The 19378-nt window shown below is 43.4% G+C and overlaps 1 protein-coding gene across 11 annotated transcripts in view; it reads left to right on the forward strand.

The window, feature by feature from the left end:
* The window catches only part of AGRN (agrin), a 568214-nt gene that overhangs the window by 484312 nt on the left and 64524 nt on the right, over positions 1-19378 (forward strand). For all 11 annotated transcript variants that reach the window (XM_073656959.1, XM_073656964.1, XM_073656966.1 and 8 more), the window contains 4 exons: positions 1694-1799; positions 2046-2396; positions 2511-2675; positions 7499-7626. In XM_073656959.1, the coding sequence (XP_073513060.1) occupies positions 1694-1799; positions 2046-2396; positions 2511-2675; positions 7499-7626 (750 nt within the window). The remainder of the gene's footprint in view (positions 1-1693; positions 1800-2045; positions 2397-2510; positions 2676-7498; positions 7627-19378) is intronic.

A 19378-nucleotide genomic window follows, 5' to 3' on the forward strand; every position in this document is an offset into this window, starting at 1 on the left:
CCAGCCAAGGACAGACTCGGTCGTACCTGCACATTATTAAGTGGGAGTACCATTGGTCTGTCCTCCGGAAATGGGATGTGTGTAGTGCATGCAGCTAACTGAGCTCAGTTCCACACTCCATCCTTACCCGGGAGTGGAATACCACACCTCTGGCTGAGGTGCAATACCCCTGTAGCAGCCGAATCCTCAGGGTGCTACAGATACATATACAGCGCTCTACTAAGTGATATGGCAAGGTGTTGAGATGCAGAATGAGATAGAGAGAGGCAGAAAGACACAGATTGTGCTACTAATTTCAAGTGTTTTATTTTGACCTCGGTGATGGACTCACATCTACAATGCTTAGTGCTGCTGTATAACGTCCCTCATGCTGCTGCTGCTGCTGCTTCTGAATATGTGCTATATAGAGTCAGGATAGCAGGAATCCCTCATGTCTGTGTGCTGTGTCTAAAGGACATCATAGCAGCTATTTTCCACCCACTAGCTAAGAGACAAATGACGATTACAAATATAGGCTGCAGAGGAGAAAACTACAGGATGCAAGTCATATATGACCAGAAATATTCCTCATGTTTACACACGACAGTCTATTCAGAAACAAATTGTACGCTGTAGGTATTATTGGATATGTGAGAAGCTGGCCTTGGACTACAGACTATTAGAGTGGAATCCATGGCAATGAGGGATGCTGACTTTTTCCAGCACAGAGCACTGGTTACGTTGATCTTATTGTTGCGTTTTATTAGAGATTTGCTTGTCAGTTTAAGGGCACAAATCTTTTCTGGAAAGTGTTCAGCCTCAGGAATCAATGTTTTCATTCAGTGACAGTAAGCAGAGGAAGATGTGCGGGCTAGATCTCATGCATACATAAGACCAGACACAAGATTGGTAAGCAGGTAAAGCAATCATTCCATTACTCTCGTTAGTGTCTGAGGGGCCCCCAACCATTGTTCTACCAGCCACTAGTCCCATTATGTGGATGGGGTAGTAGACCCAATGGAGCCGTCACCACAGGGAGTCTCACATGCAGTCCCAGGTGATGGGGCTCGGCCGTGGGAAAATACCTCCACCAATGCAGTTAGTGGTTCCCGAGGGCCGGGCTCAGTTCGGGAAGGGGAGGGCGGGGCTCAATTCCGGTGGTGGGGGGGCGGTTTGGGGGTATTTAGGATACTGACAAGGGAATGGGGGGGGGGTGTTGCTGGCTGGAGCTGCATACACGTGCAACGGTCGTAGTTTCCGTTGTCTGGAGGAGCATAGGCTCTGACTGCAGACTATACCAGCGGGATATACAAAAGCTTTGGGCCAACCTAAAGTTGGGAGCAGTGGAATCACCTATCTCTGGACTGGGGGCATTGCATTGTGGCCATCTACCCAGACTTGCTCTAACACCATGGACATAAGGAATAAAAAATTTTGCATTGTTAACCTGCCTAGGTGATTATTACATCCCACAATCTTAGATCTTCACAGGATACAAGTCTCCTTCTTCTACTATAGCCTGCCTGAATAATACATTAGTCCCTGGTGAACCATTTGATGTCACGGTGGCTTGGGATTAGTAATTAGGAACATCTAGCCCAGGTTCCAGCGCTTCAATACCTGTGATCTATAATGATGCTTTTTCACTTATCATTTATGTCCCAGTTGACAATATCCAGCATATTGCTCAGATGCCTGTGTTACTTCTCTGCAGGTTTGCGGCTCTGATGGAGTGACCTATGGAGACTGGTGTCAGCTGAAAACAATTGCTTGCAGACAAGGTCGTGCCATTACAGTAAAGCACACTGGACCCTGCCAAGGTATCGTGTTTTTCTGATTTTCTTTATCCCGGACAGATAATAGTCCGATACTATTGTCCTATTATACCATCCATTTTGCCATTATGGCACGTTATATAAATGTGCAAAAATATTTTTGCAAAACAATGATTCATATTTTTATTATGTAGCATTCTTAGAAAATAAATAACTGTATTGTTACAAATGGAGCAGAAAAAGCTATATTGATGCTTAGTTATTTTTTTCTCATTTTTTTTTATACTTAAGAAACCATCACCATTGCCAATCTTCAAACACTTGCCCCCTCTGGGACCCCAGGACCACCCATTGGCCGATCACTTCCTACACCGACAACCCCAAAAGCTCGGCATCCCAGCAAAAAAGTTGACCCTTTCCCATTAGTTTTGGAGACTGAAAGTCCTCGACAGCGTTACACCAGCACTCACAGGCCGATGACACAGACACACGTTGTCCGCACCTCCACAGTAAGACCAAGAGTAACCATACCCACTATGCGCCCCGCCACAACTCATACATACGATGAATCTGGAAGCGGCAGTGGAGATGAGGACCTGGAAGCGAGTGGAGATCAGGAATTAAGCGGAAATGAGCCGTCAAGTATGTAGACAAGTCGTAAAGTCTTTTTTTTTATTGTTGAGAGGGCGTCCAGGTTCAAAGTTAAACCTCAGCTTAGGTTATTGCATTTATTCTCCTATGCTTTATTTGTTACAGAGGATGGATTTGAGGGAGGAGATGAGCAGCAAGAAGAAGGCGAGGAGAGCAAGGACTTTGACACCACACCAGTCATGGAAAGAGCGAGCTGCTACAATACTCCTCTAGGGTGTTGCTCAGATGGGAAGACGCCGGCTATTGATACAGACGGCACAAACTGTCCAAGTAAGTTACCCTTTATGATAATATTGGCTTGTTATATATGCGAGAACATTTAGTGGATTTTTTTACACTTCTTAAGAAGTATCTCAGGGAACTGCTTGTTAATATTCAGAGCTTTTAGTAGCTGCCAACAGAGCGGTTTTTGGATAATCCCAGCATCAAGTTATTAGTTAGTCACTTTTCTCTATACTGCGCTTAAAGGATTGTGTCATTAAAGACCAATCCTAATATATGGAGGCGTTTTGGAGATCGGCTGATCCCAGCCTCCGTCACTCCAGGCAGTTAATTGAGGCTGGATATGCTCTGGCGCATGAAAGGCATATGTCACCCGTTATGACAACCTAATGTCCTGATAGGAAAACCATTTGAAATATTACCCCCTTCCACCAAAAAAAGACACATGTTAAAAAAAAAAAAAGTTTTAATGCTTATCTTCTTAATGTCCAGGATTCACAATTTTTGGATTTTAATTTTGTCTATATAGGAAATAAGATGTGACCCTATATTGTAAAGTTACACCACTATAAAAATATACCTTGTTGGCATCTCTAAAAGGCTATATACACCTTTGCACATTTTTTTTATTAATCATTTGCTTCCTAAATGCAACTTTCTAAATAGTCTAATTTAAAAATGTTCTACTTTTTTGCTGCTTGAGAGGTTCTCCAAGTACTTTATCTAACTGCATGCTTTAGCAAGAACGAACGTTACAAATCTGTCAAACGTATTGCTCCTGGTTGTGATAGCTTTCTGCTTTCCCCCTGTCTCGTCTCGGTGTTAAAGACAGCAGCAGAGAGGGGAAGGGGTTGTACATAGAACGGAGAGGGGAGTAAATATCTAAACTTTTGTAGAGAGTGGAAAAACACATGGAGAGGAAATAAGTGCAGGATAGAAGCTGTGCTGATTTATAAACAAAGAGCTCACATCCAGCCAATATTACTGATAGAAACACTCACACAAGAGAAATGTCTGAAATTTGGATCAGACTACAAATTAAAAATCGAGAGGTCTGAAAATTAATGTAGGAATGAAGATTGCAGACTGAAGCTTAGTGCAATTTTATTCAATAAAGGTAATCCCCAACATATGTAAAATATATGTTTTCATTTACAAAGACTACTTAGTTACATGGAATAAAAATACATGAAAAGTAATAAAAATCAAAATTGGTTAAACACCTATAAACTGTGTGCAGAATTATTAGGCAAGTTGTATTTTAGAGGATTATTTTTATTATGGATCAACAACTATGTTCTCAATCAACCCAAAAGACTCATAAATATCCAAGCTTAATATTTTTGGAAGTTGGAGTGTTTTTTTTTTAGATTTGGCTATCTTAGGAGGATATCTGTTTGTGCAGGTAACTATTACTGTGCAGAATTATTAGACAACTTAATAAAAACCAAATATAATCCCATCTCACTTGTTTATTTTCACCAGGTAAACCAATATGAGTGCACAAAATTTAGAAATAAACATTTCTGACATGCAAAAACCAAAACCAAAAAAATGAGTGATCAGTATAGCCACCTTTCTTTATGATGACACTCAACAGCCTTCCATCCATAGATTCTGTCAGTTGCTTGATCTGTTTTCGATCAACATTGCGTGCAGCAGCCACCACAGCCTCCCAGACACTGTTCCGAGAGGTGTACTGTTTTCCCTCCCTGTAGATCTCACATTTTATGATGGACCACAGGTTCTCTATGGAGTTGAGATCAGGTGAACAAGGGGGCTGTCATGAAAGTTAGCCGCCATCTTAGGTCATACCTGAAGATATTCCCTATTGTCATTTCTAAAAATCCCTCACACAGCTCCTACCATGTCACAATTCTCCAGCCTCTGGTAAACAGAGCAATTCGCCCCCACCTCTGGAGATCAGTCTCAGGAACTTCTTTGATATGGTAAATAGATGGACCAGCTCTGTTGTGTCCAAACAGGACAGAGCCCCAGGGGGGTAATTAACACCTTGATGTCACTTGAAACCAGAAGCAAACCATTTGTGCAAGCCTGCAAACCTCTCCATTGTCCCAAGGAACCATGTGCTTTCTTTGTGGAAAATGGCCACCAGAAGCTACAGATACACTATCAATTCATAACCACACGATACAAGTTAGGGAACCCAAATAAAATGTATCATGTGGGGAAGGTGCCCGCGGACACAATCATGGGACTTATAAATCCATGAGTGGTCTGGAAAGCTAAATATTTAGAAGAATCATATACAAGGTCCCAGGGGAGGCATGTTTAGAGTCAATGGCTTCCCCAGAAGAGTAGGATCACGACGAGACCTCTGGTGATACGATGAGATCACCCCAGGGAAAGTTATGGGTACTTTTCTCAAATGGAGCCAAAACTGGCACTGGTAGGGGGCGGGGCTTAGTAAACTGACATCACCAAGAGTGGGCGTGACAGGACTTTAGTATAGCCAACAGCCAGAAACCCCCTCAGTTTGGACCCAGGAGATGATGTGAACAACTCCTAACGTCGGGTCCAGGTCTCTGAGTGGGAGGAGCACCTTTGCCATGTGCTACTGAGGCCTGGACGACTGCAACTAAGCTTGAACCTGTGGGATAGCAAATCCTCCCTTGCACCACAAGAACAGTAACTGATTTATCGTTGTTATTCCTGTGTTTTGTATTTCTAATTGTTATATCTCTTATTCTGGCCAAATACCGTTGTATAGTTGTATAGCCTTGTAATCTAGTGTATTCTTATAATCGATTAAATCATAAATTAATCGTGGGCTGTATCCTTTACTCTGCATATACAAATCCATTGGTCCGGAAACGCTTGGCTGAAACGCTACTTGGTTGGTTCCTGACCCGATACAAGTCTATTAATGGACCGGGCTTGTATCAAACGAGAACTGGTGGCAGCATACCATCTGGGGGATTTGAGGAAGGCTGGCAGTGACGGTCGGAGGTGTGGATATATATTACTGGCACAGCCAGGGAAATATATATACCGCCCTCACTGCAGAGGGCCTCAAATACCCAGAGGGCTACAGGAAGGCCTCTCCGGCGACCACTCACTCTAGGTGCAGTACCTTGACTGATCTGAGAGGCATGGGGGCGCCAGAGAGTTGTGCCTGTATTGTGGTGTCACGGATTGGTGACGTGTAAGGGACAACACACCACCGTGTTTTCCCCCGCTGGTAGCAGCTTCCTGGCACTACTTACTCTAGGTGCAGTACCTTGACTCACCTGAGAGGTAAAGGGGCGCCAGAGAGCTGCACCCACCGGCCGGCATTTCATCACAGGGGCCAGGTCATTATTTTTTCTTCTTTTAGACCTTTACTGGCCAGCCACGCTGTGGAATAGTTGGATGCATGTGATGGAGCATTGTCCTGCATGAAAATCATGTTTTTCTTGAACGATACCGACTTCTTCCTGTACCACTGCTTGAAGAAGTTGTCTTCCAGAAACTGGCAGTAGGTCTGGGAGTTGAGCTTCACTCCATCCTCAACCCGAAAAGGTCCCACAAGTTCATCTTTGATGATAACAGCCCATACCAGTACCCCACCTCCACCTTGCTGGCGTCTGAGTCGGAGTGGAACTCTTTGCCCTTTACTGATCCAGCCTCTGACCCATCCATCTGGCCCATCAAGAGTCACTCTCATTTCATCAGTCCATAAAACCTTTGAAAAATCAGTCTTAACATATTTCTTGGCCCATTCTTGACGTTTTATCTTATGTTTCTTGTTCAAAGGTGGTCATTTTTCAGCCTTCCTTATCTTGGCCATGTCCCTGAGTATCGCACACCTTGTGCTTTTTGATACTCCAGGAACGTTGCAGCTCTGAAATATGTCAAAACTGGTGGTGAATGGCATCTTGGCAGCTTCACGCTTGATTTTCCTCAATTCATGGGCAGTTATTTTGTGCCTTTTTTGGCCAACACGCTTCTTGCGACCCTGTTGGCTATTTGCCATGAAACGCTTGATTGTTCGGTGATCATGCTTCAAAAGTTTGGAAATTTCAAGACTGCTGCATCCCTCTGCAAGACATCTCACAATTTTGGACTTTTCAGAGCCCGTCAAATCTCTCTTCTGACCCATTTTGCCAAAGTAAAGGAAGTTGCCTAATAATTAAGCACACCTTATATAGGGTGTTGATGTCATTAGTCAACACCCCTCCTCATTACGGAGATGCACATCACCAGATTTATTTAATTGGTAGTTGGCTCTCAAGCCTATGCAGCTTGGAGTAGGACAACATGTATAAAAAGTATCATGTGATCAAAATACTCATTTGCCTAATAATTCTGCACACAGTGTATACTACAGCTAGTAGGAATTGGTGCCTGTTTGTTCCCTAATTTTCGTTCCTGGTAGGAGACAGTTAGTATGGACCTCCTTGCACGGTGCATGATGATGATGACGACGACAAAGGAATTCGACAAGGAAATATTGAATGTAGAATTCATAAAAAAATATATATATTTCCTTTTTAATTTTTGGGTATAATTGTCTAATTTTTCTTACTATGTCTTCCTGATAACTGCCTATTCTTGTTCTTTTTTTTTTTATTGCCCACCTAGTACAGGGTCCGTATTAAGCCGCTTCTAATGGGAAGTTGTCCTGACTGGTAAAGTGATGTATTACAACAGGATGGAGCTACATATACATCCCCACTGTAAATCAATTACTAACCTTCCATGGTTCAGCCCTGTGTCATGCTACTAACCCTGCACCAGACACTGGCCATACACCTTCACACCTGCCAGATGGGCCTAGGGAAAAGCAGTGGGCAATATCTGAATAATCGGGTGCTAGCCTATCATTCCACCATTAATTTGTATATGTATCCTTCTCTTATTTCCCCCAGAAACAAAAACATTTGAAGGTGTCCTCATTGTTGAGGAGCTGGAAGGTCAAGAGGTCTTCTACACCCCGGAGATGTCCGACTACAAATCCGAGCTGTTTGGCGAGACGGCCAGGAGCATTGAAAATGCAGTAAGTTTCTCTTGACGTAAAATTACTGTCGAGAAGTCAATCATCAAATTCAAGGCCTTCCACATAAATGGATTTAATATAGACTAATCCTACATCTAAAAGGTAAAATAGTGTGGGGGAGGTGTACCGGCATGGATAAGTATTGAAGCCCTTGATGCCAAGGAGCCGATTTTTGTAGGACCAATTGCCTTCCTATAAACTTTCAGGTTTAATTTTCAGAGAAATGGAAATTTCCACACAGTGTGACTGCCATAACGGTACAGGCTACATAATCGAAAACTTCAAAGCCGGATTAGTAGTCAGGCGGACAGTAGTTTTCGCTCAGGCATATTATATGGGTACATCCAATTAGCTTCTAACCGGCTGCTGGCAGGGACTCCTGACAAGGTGCTGCTGAGCGTTACCGAGAATGGCTTCACTGCTGAATATTGATATTTCTGGGTGTTTTACTGTGTTTTTCTGTAGTTTGACATTGTTATTATGCCCTAATATTACTGAGTGTATACCTCATATACTGTTTGGCATGTTGATATTATAATTCCACTGCACTTCAGTAGAGTTTGCCTTGTGTGTTTTTACTAACTTGGAACATTTCTTCGTGTGTCATGGTCTTGGTGAAGTCGTGCCCATCAAGCATGGAAATTTTTACCCCGAATTTTGGCATAAATTCACAAAAAAATGTTTTACTTGTGGATATTACAGAAAGTTTTACAATAACGAGAGCCGATACCCCTTCTTCTGAGATTTCTTTAAGCCTCATATTCTACTAATCGATGAGGGTCAAAAATCCCAAAACCAAGCTGTTGACAGATGGATCTCTGGTGTGATTGTTAGGAGTTACTTTGCATTTGGTTCCCACGGAGCATTACCTTTGAAAATAAGTCTCCATAGTTGGGTATTTTCAACCCATTTTACATCCGCAGAAAAGTGAGGATGCAAGGACTACATTTTTATGGGAAATGCTTCTTGCAGGACAAAATCTTGTAGCAAATACCCCTCCTTTTTGAGCTTTCTCTAAGCGTCACATTCTACCAACCGATGAGGGTCAAAAATCCCAAAACCAAGATGTCTACAGATGGTTCTCTGTTGTGACTGGTATGAGTTACTTTCCATTTGGTTCCCATGGAGCATTAACTTCAAAATTAAGTCTTCATAGTTGGGTATTTCCAACCCATTTTACATCCGAAGAAAAGTAAGGATGCAAGGACTACATTTTTATGGGAAGTGTCCCTTGTTGGGCAACATCCTCAGTCCTTATTCACACATATGTGTTGTTTTTTGTCTGCAAAAAAGGACCATTTTTCATTTGTGTGCTGGTTCAATTTTCATCTGTTTTTAAACCATCCGTGTGTCATCTGTTTTGCTCATTTGCAAAAAAAAAATATTTCCCAAGCCTCTTTTAGCCACTGGTTAGTGAATAGTAGATGGCACACAGAGTTGAATGGGCGAGTTTGGTTCCTAAGACAGACCAAAGTAGGACATGTCTCGTTTTATGTGGCCAGCAAAAAAAAAATGGACATGACAATGACGGACAGGCCACTTTTGTCTCTCCCAGCCGAGATCTTCCACAGGCGCTGTCATTCCCTGGCGCGGCGCATGCGCAGATCGATAGTCCAGCTCTCATCAGGGTTTGTCCCGGTTCCAATGAGGACATCTTGTTGATTGCCGCCTGGCCAAATACCCTTACGTCATGAAAGCTTCACTGCGGCTTTTTACTTAGTTCTGTTCTTGGAAGGAGGGACCGGATTCGACAGTGACATTCTAGACGTTGTAATGTGTTGATTAAACTCCACTTGGGCCATGTTTGCAAAGAAAAGGCCAATAGCTTAGAATACAATGAGAAGTAAAATAACAGTCTCTCCGCTCACAACCTTGTCAGATCGCAAAGGGCATAATTTAATTAACACCTTGTTAAGCTGAGACGCGGTGGCAGCTGAAAAAAAAAGTGAAATAATTCTGCTTTTGACATTTGGAAGTAAAGTTCACCTTTTTCTTTCCTTCACTATTTTACATCTCCAATTTGAGACCAATTTATTAGCAATTTGTTTTTAATATATTCCATATATTTACTTTAAAGTCTGAAGGTGGAATTTCTGTAATTAAATTTCAGACGTGTGTTAAAAGCTTAGGAAAGCTCAATGTAAAGGGCTCCGAATATTGTACTGTCGCCTATATCATCTCTATGTCTATCATTAGTGGTAGAAGAGAATGGGAGAGATGGGATTAGATGGCGGCGTTACAATATTATTACATGGGATAATAATGGCATATAAGCAAAGTAATGAACTTCGCTTAAAGGGGTTGTCTCATCTAAGTCAATCACTTTACTACGAGAGCCACCATGAAGATCAGGGGATCATTCCACAGGACTCCTCCCTAGTTGTGCCCTAAACAGTTTTCCGGTTGGGACAACCACTTACCTCAAAAGTCGATTGAGGTTAATAAAAGTTTGACCTAAATCATTTTATGGTTAAAAGTCATGAAAATAATTTAAAATATTCTATTTTTGTAAAGGAGTTTTGACTGGGAGTCTACTAGAGAAGAAGCTGGACAAGGCCAATGCTGTTGCTGTGCAGCCTTTTGTTTAAAGGGGCTATCCGAGACTAGGTTGAGATTCTATTAACTATTGAGGCTGTCCCACCAGAGCAGTGGTAGATTTGCTGAGGTGGATGACTTTTTTTTTGCAATGCATGGTGCAGCTTTAAATTAGCAGGTCAAGAGATGTTTCCACTTGTGGAAAGGTGTTTAATTTCATAGAATGTTTGCGTTGGAAGGGACCTCGTGGAGGTCCTTTCCAGTCCCTTTCAGGCAGTAAAGGGGAGGTTTGAGTCCTTGTGACCACGGCATGTGTCGTGTGGTTGAAGGTACCCAAAGGGAAACTTTTGCGCTAGGAAAATGAGCACTTAGCTGCGCTTCTGGTCTGCAGGAAGAATTTATAAACTGTCCAGAAAACTAAAGTAAATTCCACGATTCTGTTCTCTTACAATCTTTTCTTACAGATTAGTACAGTGTTTCTTGTACATATATTGAGGTTAGAGTTCACCATGTGGCCATCCTCAGGGAACCCCTAGCCTTCGAGGGGAGAGTCCTATGTAGCAGCTGCCATGTGGCGGAGACATGACCATCATGTGGAGCAGTCTCCTGATGAATAGGAGCTGAGCTGGAGTTTTTCGCACTGACCACTGGTTGGATGGAGCTCTGGCAATCGCTAGAGCTTGTAAAGACTGATCAGTGGGGGAGCCGGGTGCTGAGTGTCAAACCGATCTCATATTGCTGACTTACCCTAAGGGAAGAGTCAGACAGCCGTATAATTCGGACAAGGTTCGCAACGCAATGCTCGGACTGGTCGACAGCTCTCCCGTGTATTTCTATGCAGCTGTCACGCTCGGGCCAGGAGAGCCACCAGCCAGTCCGAGCATTGCGTTGTGATTCCCTTCTGAGTTATCCAGCCGTCTGACTCTACACTAAGGATAAGTCATCAATCTCAAAACAGTGGACAGCCCCCTTTAAAGGGATTGTCTGGTGAAAATAGGTGATCATTTATCCACTGGATGGGGTGAGAACTTAGTCAACAATGGAGGTCCTACTGCTGGGACCCACGCTGATCGGCAGAGCACGGAATTGTTATACAATGAAGCAGCAATTCTCATGTTCTACCGCTGCTCTAATAATTTCCCATGGAGCTCTCCTTTTTTACCCATTAGAGAATGAACGGAGCAGTGGTTGGGCATCTGACCTGTCGCTCCATTCTAAAGGGGAACCAAGTGCCCATTGAATATAAAAAAAATGTCCTACTGGTCGGACCTCAAGTTATCACCTATCCACCAGAGAACTCCTTTAACGATAAATTATTGTTTTCAATGTTGGAAATCCGGAAGATGTGGCTATTGGGACTGCGTAGAACCGAATGACAAAGCCCCACATCAGTGCACGACAGCTCTAACTTTTTATATTAGTTATATTTTAGATCCGATCTCTAAGCATGGCTTCCTTGCTTTTCCCTTCCACATCACCGGTACATTTCTGTTCTTCTCATCATTTTTTACTGATAACTTCATGTCCGATCTTCTTCCTCAGCTATCAGTAAAAAAAAAAGATGAGAAGGACAGAAATATACCGGTGATGTGGAAGAGAAAAGCAAGGAAGCCATGCTTAGAGATCAGACCTAAGAACCCATATAACGAATATAAAAAGTTAGAGCTGTCGTGCACTGATATGGGGCTTTGTCGTTTGGTTCTCCGGAGTTCCAAAAGCCACATCTTCCGGATTTCCAAGAGTGAAAACATTAACTAATTTATCGTTAAAGGGGTTCTCCAGTGGATAGGTGATAACTTCAGGTCCGACCTTCTTCCTCAGCTATCACCTATCCCCTGGAGAACCCTGTTAACGATAAATTAGTTAATGTTTTCACTCTTGGAAATCTGGAAGTTGGTGGCTGTTGGGACTCCGGAGAACCAAACGACAAAGCCCCATATCAGTGCACGACAGCTCTAACTTTTTATATTAGTTATATGGGCTTTTAGATCCGATCTCTAAGCATGGCTTCCTTGCTTTTCTCTTCCACATCACCGGTACATTTTTGTTCTTCTCATCTTTTTTTTACCGATAGCTGAGGAAGAAGCACCATTGCCTACTGAAGAGCCGATAAGGGATTTCAGGCTGTGCGGTCTTAGAGATAATATTTTCGAATCCCTTCTAAGAAGTCTATGCCAAAAGGCGCAGAAGAAAACCTTGTCTCTGGGCTTATCCCCCATCTGTTTCATTACTCCTGTGATGTTTTGCTTTATTTGCTGATTTGTTCTTTTACTTTTGCTTTATCATCTGGCAAATCAATGAAGCTGTGTGCTGTGCGCCAACTAGAAATGCATATGGTAAAATATTATATTAATGAGCTGATTTCTGTACGCGCACAACATGTCGTGTGACAGCTCGAATAATGCGATGGGATGGAAGCGCCCCCTGCTGGCTGACAACTGGCATTTGATGTTCTGGTAGTAATAGTCATCAATCACAGATGACTGTCATCATTATTTTTTACCAAAATAGATATAATTTTAGTACTTGGATAATTTGCTTTATTATTGTGTATTGGTCTGATTTATCTTCATTATATGGAAAGTTTTTATTAACATTGATATCTGTATTATTAGTGGTTACTGATGTCAGAAAGTATTGATTACCCATAAAACCACCTCTGGACCTGACATTGGAGCAGATGTTGCATGGTGCTGCTGACCCCACATATCCTATCTAAAATTCCCCCAATTTCTGATTTTTCTTTTCCTAGCTATTACTTCCCCATCTAAAAGAGCTTCATCGTGGATCCTTAAAGGGATTGTCCATTTTTACTAAATTGATGACTCATCCTTTAGCTCTGGCGGCGGTTGGATGATACAACATACAGAGCCGGAACAGTACAGCGCCACTCTTCTTGTAGTGGCCATTCCCTGGTACTGCAGCTGCGCTCCTACTAATTTCAATAGTAACAAAAAACAGAGCTGTGCTGTACAACTTTTTTTTCATCTGAACACGGCGAGAAATGAAAACAGCTGATCAGGGAAGGGTGTCGGACCCCTACCGGTCATATATTGATGAACTATCAAACAGATAGATCATCAATAAACTGTAAAAAGCAACCCCTTTAACCCACCCTGGAATATGCACAACAGTTATTGCAGAAACATTTTGCAAAAAGGATTACATGAAAGATCTTCTGCAGCAGTGTAGAGGTGTTTGATATTTTTTAATGAGTAGATATTTAAAGGGGTGGTCCTGTAAAGATTATATATTACATGTCCAAAGGAGAGGTGATAAATGTGATTGCTGGTCTGCTATATGATCCCTGGTCTCCTGTGTGAGCAAAGCATTTCTGAGCATGTGCAACCACTGCTTCATTGAAGGGGTTGTCCCTGCAGTGGGCATGGCCGACCGCCAGTCCATTCATTCACAACGGTGCTACGGGAGCACAGCACTCGGCAACCCTCTGGTTCTAAAAGGGGTTTAGAGCCCGTACTGCCAATTAGTGCATGCCCGAGTGCTGGACCCCTAGTGATGTTTATAGGACGACCCCTTTAAAGTCTGTGTTGCCCTTTCAACCCCCCATAAACGTTCTGCTGCATCTGGGGCAATATACCATATTCTATAATATACTTTTCACCTGCAGCAGAATATTCCTATAATTTCCAGTAGGAGGTAACACTATCCCATTAATCATTTTATTACATCATGGATTATTCTTGCTTGCCCCCATTTGTAGTTCTACTTTTAGTCCTAAATTTTCAGACTGCCTGTCATCCCATTAGTACATTGCTGGTATAGCTCATCCTTGAGTTGCACACAAGGGGTTAAGCCATCCCCTGCTATTTCTATTTTATCTGTGCATCGAATAGAAAACGCACAGCGCCATTGTTATATCCGTTCTTAATCTCGCGCTTTCCACATTTTTTCTTTCTCTCCACTCCCACATCTTTTTCTGCATTCACACAATCCCCAGCTTCTGGTCCTATTAAACTTGTGATATATTGTAGGATGTGATCGAGAGAATTAGCATCGGCATTGATTTCCAATGTGATAGTTATCCATACTAGAAAGAGGGAGATTATAACAGCAGATGGAAAATGGACTCAGTGTGGGATGGAGGGAACCGAGACGACAGATATTCTATCTGAACATGCTCAAATATTCATCGTCCTGCATGGTCTGTTAATATGTTGGAGGTGGGGGCTGCTGCCGTAGACCATCGACCACCAGAGAGTGAAAGAGTTCATCATTTCTTAGGGTTTTTCTTCACGCTTGTTACTGTCATGCTCTGATATTCCAATGTGAGCAGCATAGATGTCAATTACCGCTATATAAATGATTTTCTTGGAAAACACAGACATGCTTTCTCACTATATAAAACGCTAAGACTTGACTTATGTGTACGGTGGTCAGTTAAGTTCCTCCAGTCATTAAGAAAATTGTCAAGTTTGACCATTTGCCAGCGCGTTCTTCCCTGGAAATCTGTTCCCGCTATCATATATGTAAATTCAGGATTGGACTGGCCCACAGGAGGGCAGGTGAATCCCCCTGGGAGTCCTTCTGAGCAGTAATTGGCACAGTAGACTTAATGCAACGTGTACAGACAGAGACAGCACCTCATCATTCATTTAACAAACTACCCAGTTAATTTTTCAAAAAGGGAAAGGAAATATTCCATGTAGCTGAACAGAAAAAATGTCACTTGTGGGTCCTTGACACACCAGTTCCAGAAAAATATCACTGGTGGACCTTTGGCACCCCAGTCCCCCCAAAAATGTCACTGGTGGGCCTTTGACACCCCAGTCCCAGAAACAATGTCACCAGTGGGCCCTTTGCACCCAAGTCCCAGAAACAAAATGTCACTTGTGGGTCCTTGGCACACCGGTCCCAGAAAAATATCACTGGTGGACCTTTGGCACCTCAGTCCCCCAAAAAATGTCACTTGTGGGCCTTTGGCACCCCAGTCCCAGAAACAAAATGTCACTAGTGGGCCCTTGGCACCTCAGTCCCCCAAAAAATGTCACTGGTGGGCCTATGGCACACCAGTCCCACAAAAAATGTCACTGGTGGGCCCTTGGCACCCCAGTCACACAAAAAATGTCACTTGTGGGCCCTTGGCACCCCAGTCCCAGAAACAAAATGTCACTAGTGGGCCCTTGGCACCTCAGTCCCCAAAAAATGTCACTGGTGGGCCTATGGCACACCAGTCCCACAAAAAAAATGTCACTGGTGGGCCCTTGGCACCCCAGTCACAGAAAAAATGTCATTGGTGGGCCTATGGCACACCAGTCCCACAAAAAATGTCATTGGTGGGCCCTTGGCACCCCAGTGGCAGAAAGTTTCAGTGGTGGGCTCTTGGCACCCCAATCCCAACAAAATGTCACTGGTGGGCCCTTAGCACCCCAGTTTCAGAAAAAATGTCACTGGTGGGCCCTTGGCACCCCAGTCGCAGAAAAAATATCACTGGTGGGTCCTTAGCACCCCAGTCCCAGAAAAAAATGTCACTGGTGGGCCCTTGGCACCCCAATCACATAAAAAATGTCCTGGGTGTGCCCTTGGTACCCTAGTCCAACACTGTGTACTGTGCACTGCAAGCACCCATGCTTACCAACTTATATGTTCAGTCACCCACTGGCACTTAGAGGAGATGACAAGTTTACTATCATGGAGAAAGAGGAGGTTTCAATCAAAGGGGACCATTATCCGTGACCTGCATCTGATGGTGGAAGCGTTGCCCTCTCATGTCTGTAGGTCAGACTGAGTACTCATTAAAGGTTGTGCCTTTGGTGCAGTCAGCGCAGGAGAGTGAGACCTGGGATGAGACTGCTCCAAGTCTTGGACCACCCCTGAAGAGCATGTTAATGGTCTGCAGTGAGAGGCAAATGTGAGTGTAACTGTCAAGCTTTTTGCCTCATCTTGAGACTGTAACCATCTGATTGTGTTACCTTAAAGTGACAGTACCTGCCAGAATTCCTGTGCATCAATGCAAAAAAAAACAACGCAGTGGTAGAATTGAAGTCATACCTGTAACAATCGAAAAAATGATGGAAATCTTAATGGAACACCAATCCTCTTCACTGGGCACCATTTGGATCTTTGTATCGCCTATTCCATGCAGCATTGTGACTTTTGCTATGAATAGATGCCATAGTAAAGATGTGAACAGAACCTTACCTGTGTGCAATGTCAGGTTGCATTCACACATCCGTGTAACGCAGACCGGCCAACGGTTTCCCTAAATGAGCTCAATTGAACAATAATCGGAATGCAGCGCTCGGACTGGCCGGCGGCTCTCCCCATCCAAGCGTGACAGCCGCATAGAAATACATGAAGCTGTCGCACTTGGGTCGGGAGAGCCATTGGCCAGTCCAGGCACTGCGTTCCAATCTTGGACCAACTTAAACAGCCATCTGACTACTCCCTTATAGGCATTTGTGAGGCTGTCAAGTCCGGGTCAGAAGACCCGCGGCCAGTCTGTGCCTACAAGTATGAACCACAACAACTGGAAGTGTGAATCCAGCCTCAGTGTTGATTTATCAGGCACAGAAAACCCCTTATTAATTATCGTGGGTCCTATAAAAGAAAAACGGGTCCAAACAGGAATGCCCCTCGAAGTACAGTCAGCGGGAGTCTTAAAGTTATATTATGAAATAACCTGTCGATTTAACCCTGTAGTTGATAGTTTTTTCTTAACTCTCTTATATAAGCCAGCGTGTTCCATATTGCAAGACAGAAGGGAATTTATTATAGGATCATCCGGATCCGTCCTTTTATTGCTCTATGTGTATTAATATTTCGTTTCCACAGAAACCAGCATAACTAGAGAATTAATGAATACGAGATGCATTCATTAGGCTGCTGTTGCTCTAGTTTACGTCCCTAACGATATTTTCATTTTTTTTTTTTAAAACATATCTCTTGTATCTACCGAGTGATTGACTTAAAGGGCATTTTGGAATCTCAGAACAGCAAAAGTGCCATGTTCTTATGCAACCTCCCGATTCCAGGCTCTTGTCAAGTAATGTGATTTTATCTTACACATGAAAATGACCTTAACATTCATAAATCTGCAGGAGCACAACCACCGCGCCATTTATTTTTCCGGAGGAGACCGGTTCATTTGGCTTTTGCTTTTTTTTTTTATCAGATTTTTCTTTTATGGATATCCAAATCAATTTATTGTACATAAAATTTATTGGGATGGATCGCATTCGAGGCAGCCAAGTCTATAGAGCCGACAGCCTCGGCGGGGTCACACCGGTGTCTCTTCTCGTACGCCGCAGCTGTCAGCAGCCAGATTCCATTTCTGGATTAAATGTCTCATGCATTTCTAAACGGGTCTAAGAAAAGGAACAGGAGGTGAGCGACTAACTATCGTGATAATAGGGCATTCTGCTAATCTCAAAGAAATGCAATGCTCTTTTGGTATTTCTAAAGTTAATTTCGATATCTCTTTTGAGATGTGAAATATAAAGCGCGCCCGTCAATTATAAACCCTCTTTGTCAGCTAATGAGAATACTGACTGCCGAAAGATGAGCTATAGTAGTGCCTCATGCATATGAATTTGGCCTGATTGATAAAGGCAGCTAAACTGATAGATGTCTTACACTGGAATGAATACTCGTACATTAAGAAGAAGCTACGTCTTTGGGCATCTGAAAGCTAGTGGTTAAAAGGGAGCGTTTCACCCCAAATTGACAGTATAAACTAAACACACAGCCTTGTAGGGGATAATGCCCTTATAAATATCACATCTTTAGTGATCTAATCGCTGCCTACATTCTGCAGAAACTAAAGTTTCATTGAATATGCTGAGAGCACCCTGGGTGTGACCAAGAGGCTGTCATGCACAGTGTAGGAAAGACAAAGTGCAACACGAAGAGATGAGAGGAAGTGAGCCCAGACACTAGGGAAGGGGGGGGAGTGAAGACCTCCTAGGCTGATCTAATATCACCCTGTCTCCCTTACCGTCCCTATATTAGTTCCTCGCCTATTGTCGAACAGGAAACCTAAGCCCTGTATATCCCTAAAGCTAGGCCCTAGATATGGAAAGGGGGCTGAGCACTGGTCAGTCACAACTATAAACTAGACAACAAGGGAGACAAACACAGGGGGGAGAAACTTAGCTTGAGCAGACTTCATAGAGATTACACCAAATGTCCTCCAAGCACCAAAGAGGAAGCAAGCCGACTGCAATAGCTCCAAGCCTTCACAAGGGAACATATGAATATCACCGGCCCCTCCATGCAGCAAACTGAAAGTATTTAAAAACCCAGGCCAGGGTGTCAATCAGAGCAGGAGGGAGGTAGCCACTGGGTCCAAAAGTAAGACAGATTTAAGAAGGTGTCTGTAATGCCAAACGAAGTGACATTCTGCAACCAAGCTGCAGAACGACTGTCTGCTACATCTGACACACCCGTGACAGAGGCTCAGTGCACCATTCAGCCCACTGATTTTGCATGTCGCCACCTCTCACACTGGTGATTGACAACACTATCTTGCCTGAGCTTTTTCTGCAGATCGTGCTCGCACCAGGCAAATCAGTGACCCAACGCTCCACTGATTGACTATTGGACCGCCAGGGATAGAACTGGACTGTGATTGGCTGTCTCAAAGACAATGAGTAGAGCAGTACCATTGATTGCTCAGATGCAGTATTTCAGAGCCTCATTCTCTGGATCGGTGGGGGTCCCCAACAATTAGCAAGTTATCACCAATCCTTTCAATAGGCGATTACTTACCAAGTTTTGGCAACCCTTTAAAGGAAACCTGTCACGCCAGACAATGATGTTTATCCACAGGTTAATAGCATTAGAAAGTTGCCAAGCTTCTGGGAGAAAATGAATTTTATTCCTCCCAGGAGCTGCTGGCTTTCAGTCATACAGGTGTGTAAGTGCAAAGCCGGCTGTCAGTCCAAGCGTCGTGTCATGCTGACAGCCGCTGCTCACTGTGCTGTGAGTGGTGACCATAGCCGCCCCGGCACGCCTCTTATGACTCAAAGCCGGCGGCTCCTTGGAGGAATAAATTTATTTTTTTCCTAGGAGCTGCATTTTCAGTACAGCGGCCAGGCACCTTTAAGCACCTCTTTTGATTAGTAGGCTCCAAGTGATTTCATGAGTCAAGCTGCAACGATGACATAAGTAGTGCTGGTGATGAGACAGAAAAGGGCCCCTGTGCAAGAACAGTATATGGGCCCTTTGCCGTCCAATACATCATCATAATGCACAATTC

This window comes from Phyllobates terribilis, unplaced genomic scaffold, assembly GCF_046119375.1.
Source record: "Phyllobates terribilis strain yellow unplaced genomic scaffold, ASM4611937v1 Scaffold_12__6_contigs__length_324123572, whole genome shotgun sequence".
Taxonomy (NCBI): Eukaryota; Metazoa; Chordata; class Amphibia; order Anura; family Dendrobatidae; genus Phyllobates; species Phyllobates terribilis.